Source organism: Fistularia commersonii, chromosome 34, assembly GCF_037954325.1.
Source record: "Fistularia commersonii isolate RoL2024-O1a breed Wild chromosome 34, RoL_Fcom_v1.0, whole genome shotgun sequence".
Classification (NCBI taxonomy): Eukaryota; Metazoa; Chordata; class Actinopteri; order Syngnathiformes; family Fistulariidae; genus Fistularia; species Fistularia commersonii.
Genome location: NC_141317.1, coordinates 6,722,501 through 6,739,393, shown reverse-complemented (window position 1 = coordinate 6,739,393; position 16,893 = coordinate 6,722,501). Strand labels below are relative to the sequence as shown.

The 16,893-nt window shown below is 41.3% G+C and overlaps 1 protein-coding gene across 3 annotated transcripts in view; it reads left to right on the top strand.

Moving 5' to 3' along the window:
- Positions 1 to 16,893, top strand: part of LOC147214425 (ERC protein 2-like) — a 141,963-nt gene that overhangs the window by 100,099 nt on the left and 24,971 nt on the right. For all 3 annotated transcript variants that reach the window (XM_086141664.1, XM_086141662.1, XM_086141665.1), the window contains 2 exons: positions 1,403 to 1,561; positions 5,252 to 5,309. In XM_086141664.1, the coding sequence (XP_085997790.1) occupies positions 1,403 to 1,561; positions 5,252 to 5,278 (186 nt within the window). In that variant the 3' untranslated portion in view covers positions 5,279 to 5,309. The remainder of the gene's footprint in view (positions 1 to 1,402; positions 1,562 to 5,251; positions 5,310 to 16,893) is intronic.

Here is a 16,893-nt window from a genome sequence, read left to right as displayed (position 1 = left end):
ATCCTGACTAATAGCATTAGAATTTGGTGAACATGCAAAAATAATATGTTTATATTAGATAAGCAATAGAGACCAAACATATTTTTGACTCTCTGCCATGTATTTAGCTTCAAAATACATCCCACCGAGAACTTTACAATAGAAGGGTCTACAGTAGTCTCATTAGCTGCCCGCTGTATTATTGTGGTTGCACCAGCCTCAATGACAGGTGTTAGCTCTGTAACTTACACTGAGGCCAGCTCCACCCAGTCACACCTGCTAATGTCAACACCTGAGATTGAGGCGTGCTCTGCACCCCCTGCCAGGCTTTTAACAGCATTAACCACTGGTCTGGGGTCTTGCTGAACCCTCCGCCATCCTTCAATCATCATCTTTATCTCTCTTTTCTTCAAACCCTGGTGTCAAGGTACTCATCTAAAGTTGTTCTTCTTCAATTAAGGCTACTCGCTCAACCCGCCGATGTCAAATCCTCTCACTAGTGTGTTTCCTCAGCTATTTGACTTTAGCACCTTATCTCAACAGCCGTGTCCCCGGGCTGCATTTCTCTCATATTTGCACAGCTGACTTTGCCTTTTTCTCCTTCTGCCACAGCTCTATGATTTAAGTTAAGCAAACCACACAATTTTGGATGAGAGATGTGTGCATGTCTTTTCTTCAAATTGTTTCATTCCAAGTGCAACTCTCACTCCACCATCATATTGGCCCTGGGGAGATGTATCTGCAGTTAAAGGAATAAAGCTGAGCCTGTCAATACATCTGCACCCACTCTGTCTCTGTCTATCTCCCGGCCAACTGGGCTCACAGGAGTTAGGCTGATTGTTAATGTTGGTCCTCGGAGGCTGTTTCTCCAAGGCAATGATTTTGGCAGTGTGACAGCCTCTCTCACAAATACTCATCAGTTCTGCAAGAACCTACACACTCACACAGATACAAAAGTTATTTGGCCTGACTTACATAGTTACAGACATGCAGAATGATGCATAATTCAGAGTAATTTTAATCACCGACTCTAGAATGCGGCTTCTTCGACCAAGCCAGAAAGCCTGTGGCCTTAGGTTATATGGAACACTCGCTAACTGTTCTTACTAGTGTCGTCTAATTCAATTAAATGATAATTTGCAAAATGGATGACATTTGACAGGCTTACGATATTTTTATCACGCACTCGGACTCACTCAATTTATGAGCCGTCAAGGGTTGTTAGTGGGACCGTTTTTATCATCCTTGATTGTTGTTTCCTTATCCAAGAATGCCTCTGCTTAATCAGTCCTGAGAACCATCAGACCCTGAGAACATTTTCAAGAAAAAAAAAAAATCAAATTATCTGTGAAACAAAAGGCCAAATATTATTTTCTTAAATAATTACGTGTTGGAATTTTTTTTTTTTCCTTTTCATTTTCAGACTCAGAGCCGGATGAAGATGATAGCAGATAACTATGATGAAGACCACATTCACGCTCATCATCCTCACCGTTCTCACCATTCGCATTCATCAAATATGCATCACCGAAGCCTGCCGAGAGGACCCCCGCATGCCAACCACAGACCCCCTGTGGACCAGGTCATTGTGAACGCACACAAGCAACACACTTACCCGCACAGAAAACGTCGAGTCCCGGTTGTTATTTACACAACATGACATATCGTGGGCTCTCATCTTGAAGGTTTCAAAGTTGATGCAATTTCAAAATTTGTCATCCCCACCGCTGCTCAGTTGTGGTCAGGACTCTCCAGCATGAAATTTCCAGCCTCTTTTCTCTTCTGTCTTTGCTCTTTCAACCCCAGTGCCTCTTGCCAAGTCAAAGTTATTCATATCATTTGGATAAGGGGCCTGAAGAGAAAAGCTGCCAAATGAGTGTTTTTGATCAATGGGATTTGTGTGCGAGATTAGTTTATATATCATTCATCTCTCATATGAGCTACTTCTCTGTGGCTGGGTATTATATCCAGACTGCCCCGAGGACAGACTTAATGTGACTGTTAGAAGACAGCTGAGGAAGAACAAACTGTTTTTGTTATCATGGAATGCTTGCGGATATACGTGTGAGTGTGTATTCATGCAAAGGTGTCTTGTACCCCGTGTGTTTGCAGTCATATGTGTAAGAGTAGATTCGATTCACACCTCGGTGTTTTATGACGCGGTGTAACCCGAGGAAATTGCAGTCAGGATAAAAGTGGTTTATTAAAGAACAGCAGAATAGGTTTTACAGTCTTCCATTTGTTGGTAGGAGCTCGCAGTCTGAATACAATATGAACTTGTCAGGTATCTATTGTTGTCAAGAGGTTGTTACACGGGAGATTCCAAAAGTGAGGAAGATGAAGTTTGTCTTTGTGTCTTTCTTGGTTTAATATGATACCTGGGGATTTCCACCTGACCATAAATCTTCACATCTGTTTTGATATAGCCCATTACATGTTTCAAGGCTTTATAAATGTTTCTGAAACTGCTGTCTTAATTGGAGTGAAACATGCACCGGGGATCCCCTGACCTTGATGCCTTCCAAGCACACACCGACAGACGATGCCCATCATAGTAAATGGTTTTCATTTACAGAGTGTTCCCTCAACCTTAACAGTACAGAAAGCATTTTGTTATCCTGTCTCATTACACTCACATTCTTCCACACTGACACTCCCCTGCAGGAAGAAACCTGCCCATCTGAAGCAGTTAAGGAGCAGTCGGGTCATTTGCCATTTTGTTCAGCGCTGTCAGGTGTCCCAGTTCTCCAAATTTGCTGAGAATCACTTCCAGAATGCGTATGATGTTGTGTAACGCTGCAAGGATACACACAACGGACCACATTTTAGGCATGCGGATTATTACCGGTCGGTTTTGACGCTTTTAACCTGCATTCTCTACCTATTAAAATAAATAAAAATATAGTAGAATAAAATCAAATAATAGCAAATGATATTAATGGTAACCACTTTTACATCAAATTGACATCATATTACTGTAGATGGTGGGATGATTGTCATTATTTTTTTGATCACACTTTTTCATCATTTTTCTTATTCGATATAAATGTCTCTTCTGCTGTAATGTAGGCAGTGCAGCTTTGCGTCCCCTCTCTAGTTTTTATTGCACTCGCCATATGGAAGAGGCATATATAAAGTTTTAAAGTTTGTCGGAAACAGATCAGTAAAAAAAATATATTATTCAACTTGCTGGGATTCCTACCTCAGGTTGTAAAGAAAATTAGCAAAGATTTGTGGTGAGCGGTCAAATTATACAGTAGTAAATTTAATATTGTATACCTATAAATGAAATTTGTGAAAATACAGTGTGAGCGCAACTTTCCAAGGGGACTTTGTGACGGTGTAAGGGTAAAATTTGCGGATCTGATGATAATGACAGCCTTGATGATAATGATAATTATAATGATAATGAAAAGGAGAGGATCTGCTCACATCCATTTTTGATCACACTTAAACAGTGACAACAAATAGCGGGGCTTTTTTATCACTTTTTAAATGTGTTTATTAGATTGCATCCTCATGATATCCAGCCAAGATGTGCAAACATGATTGGATGCATTTGTTTGGAATTTTCGGAGCACCAAAATCCTATGTCCTAAAATTTGGCTTGTATTTTCAGTAAGTCCTTTCCATTCCTGTACCTTCAAGCGTTCTTCTTCATGTGTGATGGATGTCAAAGGACAGGTGAAATATAAGCCGGATAGACACCTTCTGGAAGTCCATTTATTCCTCCAGAGATGCACCCGAACTCATGTTGTTCTCATTTAGCCATGCCAGCGCCACTGCCAGAAACTTGGCAGTGGTCTGAGAAGGAAATAGAAAACAGCCATAAAGTGTTTATCAGAATCTGAATTATACAACCCTTTCTCTTGGGTTGTTATGCTTTTTTTCTAAGCCTTAACATGCTGTTTGTTTCAGATTTATGAGAAGTAGCACATGGTATTCGGCCTGTTTGTGTGTTTGTGAACGTTTGCAAGCATGCATATGTGTGAGTGTGCGTGTGTTTTCTTGTGTGCCTTCTAAACCTGGCAGTATGAGTGGTTATAGTCTGGCTCTGTTTAGGGGACCTGTCAGAGCCATTCATTGCTGGTTAGCCGTTAGCATGTAGCATGATCCGTTTGTATCAATAGCCTAGCTTCTCAGTTGTAGCACACTGAGTTCACCAAGCTTGTCACAACCACTCAGCCCATCCAAAGCTGCAGTGGCCGGCTGCCAAGACCTTTTTTATATGCTTTATAGCACTGTTTGCATGCATTGTGTTGTTTTGCTTTTACAACCTATGCATGCAAAGGTATGACTATTGTTAGCTGCCATTTCATGCTAACCGTCATACTATTAGTGTCTTAAAGAATTAAACTCCCTTTTTTGGCATGTCTGCGCAGTTTCAGTCCCAAGAAAACCACTTATGTGTTTGGTTAGATCCCACAAATGTAGTGAAGAAAACATTTCAAGACTTTAAACTTTTTTTGTTGTTTGTTTTTGAATGAAAAACATGAATAACATTTTGTACATTTAAAGCCAAAGGGCAAATTCTAAGTCTCAGCTATAGAGAAAAGAGGCCAGGCAGTGACCCTGTGCTTCAAACTGTGAAGGTGTGGTTTTAGTCTCAAGTTCTCAGTTTTTGGTGTTCATGGTCCTAATAATTTCATTTCTTTTTATGTAAGTGCATTTCAGTCCAGATCTGTCAAAAATAAAATAAAGCAGTCTTCCAACCTGATTATATGCAATGATGTGTGAACACAGTGGCCTGGGTCTGTTTATGCACAAGGATCGGAAAAAGAAAACAAACATGGCTTGGCTTTTGTTGTCGAGTTTACAAACACATCTTTCAGTAACGGTGGAAATGTCAAACTTAGTGGTCTTTTGATTTGGAGGAAAAAACAAACAAATGCACAAACACTGGATAACCTCTGGGGAGGTTGCAACATTTTCTAGACTTTTCGCTGTATTTCGGTCGATACAGTTTCAAGCTCTGGACTTCTTTTTCCTTTGCCAATTACACATTTTCCTAGAAATCTGTAATCATAGAAAAAGTAGAAAGTAAAGCCGAACCGACTGTGAATGTAGCTGCCGTATCTCTAACTGCATCGTTTCACGACTTACAAATGAATGCAAATGAGTCATAACATTGCATTTTCAATCTGTTTTGACTCCTTTTCCCATCGCTTTTAAGCAAACAAGTTTGGAACTGATCCATGCAGCCTCGGCGCATCCTTTCCATCTCTTCATTGACGTCATCACACTCTGTCTCATTCCCTTGTTTGTTTCACAGGATGATGAAGAGGGCATATGGGCATGAGAACGACTGCCATGGGAACCCTGCATCAAAAGTGAGTTGCTATCGCACACCTTTTGCTGTTTTTCTTGTGTTTATTTTAGACTTACTTGCCTCCTTCCAAAGATGTGTTATTCCTGATATTTGAAATGATCGCTCAGACAAATGACTTGAGCGGGCCGGAGAAATCTTTGGCAATGAACACTGGTGGTATCTCAGTAAACATTATCCAACTCTCACAGATGAAAGAGTAATAGAACATGGTTTGTTTTCCCAGAGCGTATGATTTTCAGTGGACTAGGTTCCTCAGTTAATACACAAGTTTATGACTGCATTTTTGTTGGAGGTTCGTGCGTTGGTTGCGCTGCATTATGTGCCTTCATTGTGCAGCTATATAGGCAACTGTGCAGTATTAGTTCTATAAGCACCCAGCAGACTGAAGAGAGTCTACCAGGGTCCGGAGGTGATAAAAACGACACAGTGACAAAAACCAGAGGTTAAGTCTGTCTCTCTGAGCCCTGCTTTTTCAGTAATAGTAAAATTTTACCGCACTGCCCCGCCCTGTTGTGTGCCAGTGTGTGGGGTAGTTAATTGCAATACACCACAGAACAGTCACAAAGCCTTTTTTTTTTTTTTTTTTTCTCAAGGCCGCATGTTGAAATGCATAAAACAAAGAATGCAGAGTCATAAAGATAATTCCTGTTTTGGGGGTTTTATATTGAAGCCCCCCCATAGACTCGGGTGCCTTTGAACACACACGTGCGAAAAGGGGTCTGTTATGAGAGGGTTATGGTTTGCTTGAAGCTAATGCATGGGTGTGTAAAACAGAGAAGGGCAGAATAAACCCACACTGTAGTAGTGAGAGATGAGAGAATCAGAAAGAGATGTAGGGAATGAGGGGTACACAAGAAGGGTGCCTATGTGTTTATACGGGAATTAGAGACAAAACCAGCCATGGTATACTCATAGTTTCCAGTACATCTCATTCTTTTCCCCCAATAATCCACAGGTGGACCATCACAAACAGATTCTTTCACTAACCTCTGTGACTTAGTAGTTATTCACTTTGCCTCAGCATCGCTGCCGGGATTAAGAGTCCTCTAATATGTGTGTGAGCAAATAGTTTGTCTTCATGCAGTGCAAAGCTTGTGTGTGTTTAGCCACAATGTTTTTTGCGAGTGTGCGCGCGTATGTGTGCAGGAGAGCGTTGCTGAGTGTATACAGCGTCGGAGCAGCCCACATAGCCCATAATCCGGACCATGTGTGTTGAGAACGCAGCAGTGTCAGGATTCACCGTAATGAAACAGACCACACTGCCCCATTTCTCTCCCTCTTTCCATCCCTCCATCTTTTTCCATCACTCCTGTTCTTTCCACCACAGCTTACATTGCTCTAATGTATGCTCTTCAAGGTAAACCTACACTCGGACCCGGAGCTTGGCTACTGCTCGAGCACCTTCAGTTCTGCATTGTTGCAGAGTTTTTGTGCATGTCGGCGTATGTGCGTGTGTGTGTGTGTGTGTGTCTAAATGTGTGCTCTTGTATTAGTTCTTCTTATTCCAATCTAATAGAGTAAGCCAGGCACATTAGCCTTTAGCGCTGAGTGCTGTTGTGGCTAGCGATATCAATGCTGCTCATCTATCCACTGCTGTTATTCTGGCAGTGAACAACGCGAGCACAGCTAACATGTATTAGCCATTCTCTATGGGAGAACAGATGGGAGCCATTTAGTGGTGTGTAGCTACAGCGCAATAAGGCCAGACCTAATCCCCATATCCTGTCCCTGAGTGAGCCCTTCCTAATATGAACAAACAGAGATGACAGCTCCGATAGACAAATAGCTGGGGATCTGTGTGCATATCATTGTCTTTGCAGCCCTGCTTTCTTTGGTTGGTGTTACCTTGACGCCCCGTGCAAAACTACAGTTTTAGTTCCATAAAGATCTAGGAAAGAGTTGGCAAGTTCAGTCTCAGCATCCAGGTGTGGATTTGGATTGGTTAGCTTGTTCTCTTTTAGAAAACGCAGAGTCCTGAAAGGCTCGTTCGGGTTGTGTATGTCCTGCTGTTGATTATGGAGGTTTTGTTTACCCTCCTGGCCTCCCAGACCCCCCTCTAATGAAATAAGAATGTCCTTTTGGGCAGAGAGCACAAGAGAAGTGGGTTAAAGGAAAAAGTGAAGGAGAATATGGAGCCAAAAGAGTGAAGCAGAGAGGGGGAAGAGGGTTCGGGAAACTTTATGCTTTTATCCCACCGTGAAGTTATTTGTACTGAATGAAGAGAAAAGAAGCTTACAGGCTTTCCAAATGGGGACAGAACTATATTTGTGTGGATGTTTGTGTCTGCCTATGTGTATTCGGGAAGAATTTAGGAGTCAGCAAGGGTAAAACAAGTCAAGAAGACCACTTCCATTTGCTTTTGCTGTGTTTGTACTGAATGCGGTGTTTGTGTGTCTACTTTGTGTGGCTGTGTAAGTGTTCTGAGAAATTCAGGAAATACATTTCAGCGGGAAAGTGCTTAATCCCATGTATTTGTGGAAAATGGTTTAGTTTGGGTGTCGGGGAAGTAGGTTTATTCTGAATTGCCTGTCTCTAATATTTTGCCTTTAGTCTTCTTTATTTTTTTTTTAATCCAAGTGTCCCAAATGATGTATGAACCACATTAATCTCATCTGTAGTAACCATGGAAGGAAGTCATGGGGAGGCAAGATTCTTGATCCAATCCCTCAGGCATCAGTTTGAACCAGTCACAGCCTCTGGATGCAGTGTGTTGTGATGTAGTGTATGTTTTTCAGCTGAAGTATGGATCAAATGACTAATACTTTCTGCTGTTAAGTCTACACTTTTTTTTTTTTTTTTTGGAAAATAACACAGTTTACAGTCAGGGACGAGGTTTGTCTCATCGTATCTGAGAAAGGTTTGCTGTTTTCAGTATAAAGTTTTGACGCCTGCAGTACAGTTATCGATTGTCTTGTAACACTTAAAACGAAACTGAAGTGATCTTAGGGACAAATCAAAACCCGGATGTTTGTTTCCCGAAACACGTTTTATTCGTCTCACCAATCTGCTTCAGTGTCTGAGCTTCGATTTAGAGGGACACCACAGCACTCTGTAAGCAACAGAAATGAGGTTGAAAACTTTTTGTCTTCTTAAATTATACAGTTTGATCACCTGAAAGGTTATTCCACTACTGCATCATTTAAAGATACTTTTCTTGCACACCCATTTTATTCTCTCTTTTTACCCTTTATTTTATTGTTATTTCTTTTTCTTTTTTTTTTTTTTTTTTAATGGAAATTTTTCTAAATCCTCCTATCCCTAAGAATGTGTTTCTTGTGCTCTTGTGTTCCTGAGGTTGAATTTTGGAGCTTTACTTTGTAGAATGTTTGTATGAAGCTTTGCACAACAGGGCTGTCCTCACATTCATTCGAGTCTAAATATTCTCTATGCTCATTGAAAAGTATCAGTTAAAGAGACAAATTAGCATATTTAAAGGGCAATTTTGGTCCAGACACCACTTTAATGTTGAAACTTGAAACAGCGAGGTCACAAACACAGAGGATTAACTTAATTGTAAAGCAGGAGATGTTTTGTGTTCTGTTTTTAGAGCGGCAAACAAAAATAATGCTTCAAATGTTATGTGAATGGAGTTTTAATTAAAGGTTGTCTTCAAAAGTCAATTCTGCCCTCGGCATCTTAAACGGTTCAGCCTGACGCCTATTCTGAATCCTCATTATACATACTTCCTACCCCACACATTAATTACAAGCAGCTGATGGCACATATATGATTCTCACCGAGGCGTCTGCCAAATAACATCAACAAAGGAGCCAGTGTTAATGAAATAAATCAATAGTAAAGAGCTTGATGCAGGACTTTTTTTATTCCCTATTTGAATGTTCTCCAATTAAATATAGCTCTGTGGATCATTAGGATAATGTTCTAAATGTGAACACTGAACTTGCATCAGGGACTTTTTCAGGTGTGACGCACTAACATTTATAAGCACATGTACTTCATGTATTTTCTAAATTGAACTCCTGGCCGGATAGTGCTCGGTAGACTTGAAAGTGTGTCCGTATGTGCCTGTAAGTGTGCAAAAACACAGCGTATTTGCATGGGAGTAATGTTTGGGTGTCTCTCCCCTTGCACATGTGTGTAGCCCTAATGTGTCATTTCTCTTTGTGGGCCAATGAACCACAGATTGGAGGTCAGGAGAGGCGTCTGACCGAGGCCATACCTCATCCAGTTGTCAGCATCATCAGTCTTTAGGGTTAAAGGTTATTCTACTAGGATGAACATGAGTGGAGAGACGTCAATGACTCACCGACACCAAAGAACCGGCTACGGAGTGGTCTATATGTATATCTATTTCAGTGCATCCTGAACCAACACCTGGATTATTTATCACACTTCTTTCCTTTCATGCAGAATTAAACGACTGTTTGTCTCACTGTGAACAGAAACAGATGAAAAATTTGATTCGTTTCGAGTAATTCATTTTAACACCACCGACAGCATGAATTTAGACATAAAAAGATGAATTTAGTAGGACCAGTTAGTTCAATAAAATTTTTCAATAGAGCCTATACAGCTATAATACATAAGATGTTGTTGAACTTGATCATATTATGCATATGTAAGCAGTTCTTGCGCAGGAATAAGACTTAATGATTATACATTGTTTGAATTTGCTTTGGCACGATTACTTTAAATCAAGTAAATGAAAAGCATCAATCATGGTGATTCATCTTTGTCATGTTGGCAAGCTGCAGACAGACAAAATCCAGTGATCATCAGCCCCAGCAGACAAAGGAGGAGCTGGTGGATGGAGGGAGTGAGGGAAGTGCTATCATGAGCCGGGCAAGTTAACTCCTCTTTTTGTGGTTTTCTTGTTTTTTTTTTTTGAAGTTGTATGAAAGAGTCAGTTCGACACCTGATGTTTGGATCATAAGGCAGTTTGTCTGGGTAAGCTCCCTTTAACCCCCCACAACACACTTATTACACATGCTAGGGCACAGACACACACATTCCCCTCAAATGTATGCCGACGCTGAGACGAGGAATGGGGTTTTGTGATTACACTCGCATTATCAAAAGTAAATCCCCTCTCATCCGTATATATCCGTGCAGCGAAAGGTAGCATGCATGCGCTCTTGTAACTCACAATGGCTTTATGCAGCCTTTCTGAAGCCCAGTAGGTGGAGTGCAACACACACATCTTGTGGATTGGATGTGCTCGGTTGTTAATTGGTTTTACAAGTCTCAGACAATCTCACCTCAACGTAGCCAAACAGGTATGGTCTCTGCGTAAGGGACCGTTTAATGTCCGCTAGTCTGAGATCTCTTTCACTTAAATCCGGAAGCATAGTTCTTTCTGTCATATGAGCAAACCCATTCAAACCAAAATATCATTTCTCCTTTTGCGGTTGAATTTGACCGCTGGGGTCAGATGTCATCGCATTGCTTTGCTGCTCGGCTTTCAAAAAAAGTTGTTACAAATATCACGATGATTAGTGACACTTTGAGAAACTGGTTTTTACGTTATTAGCACTGAAAGAGGTCAACGCCATGGCAACTTTGGTGTATCTTCTGCAATCGGGGGCTAAACCCTAACAATAATGAATCAGGGTATTCATGCAGGCCTTTCCATTGGATGAGCGGATGGACAGTGGTACCAACTGCAAAGTTTCAATATGAAAAGGCGCAATTTAAATGGGGATAAGGGAACATTTTTAAACAACTGCAACGGCACTGCTTTCAACATGTCCCGCCCCTCGGAAAACCCGGTCCGCTTTGATTGATCAGTTGTACGAAAGGCCATCGCCAGTCTTCGCTCAGGCCAGATGTTCAACACTTACACTTGGGTTAGCGTGTGAAAGAGGCTTGGCTTAAAATTTGGATGTTCAAGGTAAACCTTAGTTGTCTATTTCCTAAAGTTGCTTGAGACTTTGCCCTCCGGGTTCTCGAGGAGACAGACAGACCCTGGCTCCTTGGTATGTAAATTATAGGTAAAATGCGTGCTCTTGCTCCTCCCCTCAATGCCAGACTGTGGTACAAAGTAGAAACAAAAAACTGTGACACTGAAAAAAGTAATGAAACACAGTCTTCTAGAAAAAAAAGACTCAAACCCTCGTAAGTATTGAAACTGTATGACACTTTGTGAGATTCAAAAAAGAGCAGTCAAAACAAAGTTTTTAAAATGCTGTGATATAGCCCGACTATTTGCGCCCCCCTTGTTACTGCTCATCGGCAAAGCCGCAGATCTCCATCAAAACAAATCCGCAGGAACTTTACCTGCTCATTCGGATGGTGGAGATAAAATGGCCCCTTTGACAACAATTGGGAGACGAGGAAGCTTAAAATTTGAATGTGATGAAGCCGGTAAGAGAGAATCTCTCACTGACCTGAGGCTTTGTGACTTTATGTGCTTCAAACCACTAAAGGATCAGGGAAAACCCCCAAAATATATGGGCTCTGTGGGGCAGTTTGGTTACAACTTGGCTTTCTTTGAAATACAGTCTGAGAAGAACAATAATCCAGTTAAAGCATTTTGAAAGTTGTGTGATGTCTACAGTATTCGTATTCTGATCATTTATGCAGCAAAAAAGCCCCACAGCAAAGGCTCTATAACCTGTGTGAAATACGACATCCTGTACCTTTAGGCCCTTATCTCGTTACATTATGACAAACAGTTGAATTACCGCATAGTCTTTTCTAGACTTTGGGACGCAGCACTGGGCTTTGACCTCCCAAGATGAATTGTGGAGAGCACAGCACCACAGGAGGTGGTGATGAGGTGTTTCTCTCCATAGTGATGGCTTTGTTTTGTTAATTTTTTGGGTGGAAGCGGTTCAGTTTACTGATATACCGGATGGAAACCGGACGATTGGAAAATAAGTGCTTCCATGTTCCTAAACATAACTAACCCGCATTTGTTTTAATATCTTATCCGAGCAAATACATTCACATTCAGGGTTTTGGTTGCGAAAGATACAGTATGTCTGTGAAATTTTCTTACTAAACCACCTCACCCTCCTCTTTCTGTCTGGACATGCTGGGTGTAACTGGTTTGCTCTCTGTGTATAAAAAAAAAAGGCTGAACCGTCTCACAATAATAAATCTGTACACCTAAAGCTGTCACCATTTTTCACCTCTCTCTTCTGCATTCTCTCGCTTTAAGCCTTCATCAGCTATCTTTATATCTTCCTCCATATGCCTGACAGACATCACAGAAATTTAGATTTACAGGTTGTGAAAGAATCAAGCGATGTTGGAGTCAAGTTGAAAAAAAACATAAAATACCTTACCGTGAGTTCTTATTTTACAGCTACATATGTGTTTGTCTGTTTATGTGTAAAAGAGAGATCAAAAAAGCTAAAAGTGAATGGAGATCCTAGCAGGATTATAAGTGTTTTATGAGCTTATGAGGATTGCAGCACACAAAAGCCTTTTCCCTCTAGCAGAAACTCGCACCTGTTGAGACACTCTTGAGTGTCTCTGTATCTTTGTATGTGTGAACGAAAATCGTTCCCCAAAAAGGGAACCCTTGGTGGGACGTTCTAGAGGTCAGATCCCGTGTTCAAGCTGGATTACATCCCAAAGAGATTGTTTGAACATTCACAAAGAGACACTGATGGAGGGAGGTGAAGGGATTTGGAGACACAGACAAGGGAATCACAACATTCTCACCTTAAACCTGCTATTTTCCTTTGACTTCCTGTGCTTCCTGCTCTTCTCTCTCTTTAACAAACATACACTCTCCCATACACACACACACACACAGTTAAAAGCACTAAAATACCACACAGCTTAGGGTCTTGCTTAAAGCCTCTGTTGTTCGCAAAACTGTGTTTTTAACACAGACAGCCAGTAATAGACTTGGTCACTGGAAAGGGAAATAGTCCAAGGCCGAGAGACGAAAGGGCACCTCGTGCCTGCCGAATGTCTGATATGTGAACCTTGATCGCAAACTCATTTATCCGTCCTAATCAACTTGTGTTGATTAAATTGCCCAAATATAAAGCAAATAAAAGAGAAGATTGCCATCCGTGGAAATTTAACACATAGACAAAGCAACTTAATTGATTTAGTGAGGAACCTGACTATTTTCTTTCCTTATTGTAGGGTTGGAAAACCCGCTATCTGACACCCCGCTTCGAATTAGAGGAAAACCAAATCAAAAGTTACATGTTACCTCCCACTCGATGTCAACAAAGCGTCACGGCTATCACAGAGCTACCGTAATAACTTCAGGGACCTTTGGACTGTCACCCGACATTGGGCGTGGACCACTAATTAGGCCTCATATAATGCCAGTTTATTTCTCAGGTTAGACCGTCATGTGTCAGAGGTCATGATGAGCTTGTAAAAAAGAATATGTGTCGGTTTGCGCAGTGCTAGCGGAAAAAAAAAAACAAAAAAAAATGCTCGTAATTGATTTGAAAATGCTCTGATACCATTCTTTCCCTTACTAGAGGCACTGACATTCTTTATTACCGACCATCTGAAAGCCGGGTTATGTTTCCTGAAATCAGGTTTCAAATTCCAAAATGGGTCGCCTGCCTTTTGCTGCAGGGTACGTATATGACATGGGTAGTTAAATGTTTTAAAGCCCTTGAGTCGAAAGGCCAAAAAACAAATTTTCAAATGGGGCCCACACTGGAAAAAAATCCCAGTCTTAGCAAAAGCTTGACCGAAGTAGCTCTGCTCAGTGGGCCGAACGGCGTTTTCAGCCAGGTATTTTCCAGGGAAACCTTAGATTTAGATATTCATCGTTACATCAGCTTAAACATGTAGATTTGCGCTTTTTCTCTCTCCCTATGCCACCACTGTAATCCTTATCATCGGACCAACGAGTTAGACCAATTTACAATGGTGTCTTTCTCAAACGTGTTCACGTATGATCTTACACTCATACCTACACATGTATGCAACGTCCACGTTTCCTGTCAGAGTCCCTCAGTCTCTCTGTCTTATCTGAGAACACGAAAAAGCCACACTTGTACGATGACATTCAGCACAGGATTAAAGCTCGTGTAAGACCCTCCTCGGCTTACACTGCCACTGCCAAAAGGGGATCTGTACAACCGCACACTGTCATGCAACCCTCTGCACACACTGGGAGAGACATAACTGCTCTTACACATACTAGTACTGTGAGCAGACAAGCACAAACTCGTTTGCGTTCACACACAAATCACTGGAACCTTGTTTTCAAGCATTTCGTTCTCCTCTTACTTAAAGCTAAAGGATGTCCATCTCCTCAATAAACGCTAACAGACATAAACGGCGACATCTTTCGATCCTTCACCCCACAGCTACTTGCTCTTCTGTCTGTAACGGGGACACCGGTGGAAAAAAAAAATTGCCGTGACACCAATCTCAACTATCACACATAAGCGAAACATATTCATAGACACACACATTCGATATCCTTCAGTAATGATTGATGAAGCAGTAGACACTTGAAGTCGATTAGGTTAGTAACTCTGCAAAACTTTGGTAACATTGGACTTTAAATTCGGGTCTGTTTTATGTGCATTCCCCCCGGACTTATTTGATAGGATCTGAATTTTCATTGGAATTAGCTTGAATATGGGTGGACAGCGATACTTTTCCGATTAGCTGCGTTTCCCCCAGGTCCTTTTAATCTGTGCATCTACGTCTCTCCCTCACTTCTTTTTTTTTCTTTTCCCTTTCCATCGCTCTATCTTTCACAGAGCTGCTGGCTATGTGTTTGATGTGTTTGACGGGTTGAAAAAGAACCAACGCTGTGCTTGTCTACGTTTGTCTCGATCCAACAATGTTCATCGTTGAAATAGTTGCCTGTATAATTGTACCAGCAAATTGCAATCAATATTGTGTTTTCGTTCTTATCAAAAGTATTTTATGAACATTCCTCTTTCTCTTTTTTTTTTTTTTGAATTCACCTCTCACTGAATTCGGAGCCTGTTCCTTTTGTAATTAGTTTTCCATCCCAGTTACCTAAAAATAGGACATTACTGATCCTCTGCTATCAGGATTCTCAGGGCAAGACAGAATCAAACGTAAATCCAGTCATCAATAGGCGCCATTGTACTTCCACTTTACTCCGATATCCTACTTCAGAGTTGCCTGGCCTGTCAGTTTTCAAGGCTTTATCCCGACAACGAGTGTTTCACCTGGGTGGTCCTCTTCCCGTTCATTTTAAAACAGCATCACACTTGCACCCACTTACTGTAGGTGTTAGGATTATGAATCTTGTCAAGTCTCTGGTGAAGAACTCTGAGCATTTCAAGATGATCACACTTGTTGTTTGGCTTCATTTGAGTGCATTTACATGTTACTGCCTGTTTTGTGACCACAATATGTCCATGACTGGCTCAAATGTTCTTGGAGGATATCCCTGCCTCATTCGGAAATGTTGGCTGAGTAAATGTGCTGTGCATGAACTGCAGTGTTGATGCTTGGTGGCCAACCTTCGAAGGTTTGCGGTTGTGCCACATTCAAGCCAGAACTGTCAAGGCAAAATTTACAACAGGCAGAATGGGAAAATGGTGTGGGCAAGATTGCAGACACAAACTACCCAGAATCCATTAGCATTCCACAAACCAGAATTATCTAGCTTTTATCAAACTTCCAGTTTCCCAATACAGGCGATCAAGCTTTTTGTTGATCGCCATGGTGCTGGAATCTCTTGTGAGTGCGTGTGTGTGTGTGTGTGTGTGTGTGTGTGTGTGTGTGTGTGTGTGTGCGTGTGTCTGGGTGGGCGGGGATGTGGGTTGGGGGGTGGGAGTAATTGGTAAGAAGCTGAATGCGTCTCATGCTCGACTCAACTGTGACTAATTTCAGTTTTTGCTGATTGTCAGCTAACATATGGTATTGGGAATATTGGTTTTGATGTCAAATTAAAAGTGACAAAAAAGACAAAGAAGGATTTTGTGATATTTGTAACAAATGTTTGATGCTCAGTTGTAAAATCAGATCATAGGCAGCTGGTGTCAGTATCTATCAAGGGTATTTATGAAGATCTGGATACAGCATCAGTCAGAATGCAGAAAGAAGAAATTAATTAATCAATTGGGCTCCTCTAGATTTCCAAAATTTGTTAAATCAGAAATCCCCGACCACTGAGCCGGGGACTGGGACCGGTCCAGAAAGAATAAATTACATGTTTTTTTCCATTTTATTGTTAATCAGTATGATCACCACAGGAGGACTTAAAACCCGGCTTCCATTTCCAACATCCTATTTTTGTGAAGCTGGATTTTCTGCTGTGACAACAACCAAAACAAAATCACAGAGCAGACTGGACATAAGAAATATACTTCGGGGTTACTGCCCCCCCCCCCATTACACCAAGATAGGACCCACTGATTCTGTGTGATGGCAAATTGTATTTTCGATGCATTTTCTTTTTCTGTCTTATTTATGCCAGTCGTATCATATTATTCTCTCACTTTCATCCACCACGCCTTGAAGCGCCAGCCCGTAAAAATAAACTCTTACATGAAACCGACATGTTAAAGGGATTGTTTTTAATGACCAGCAGAGAAATAAATTTACCATTTTGCAGTTTTACGGGCTTGTGTGCATCATGTTACGGGCACTGTGCATGCCATTGTTCACCTTGGCCATCACACATGGTCATAGTGTATCCAATT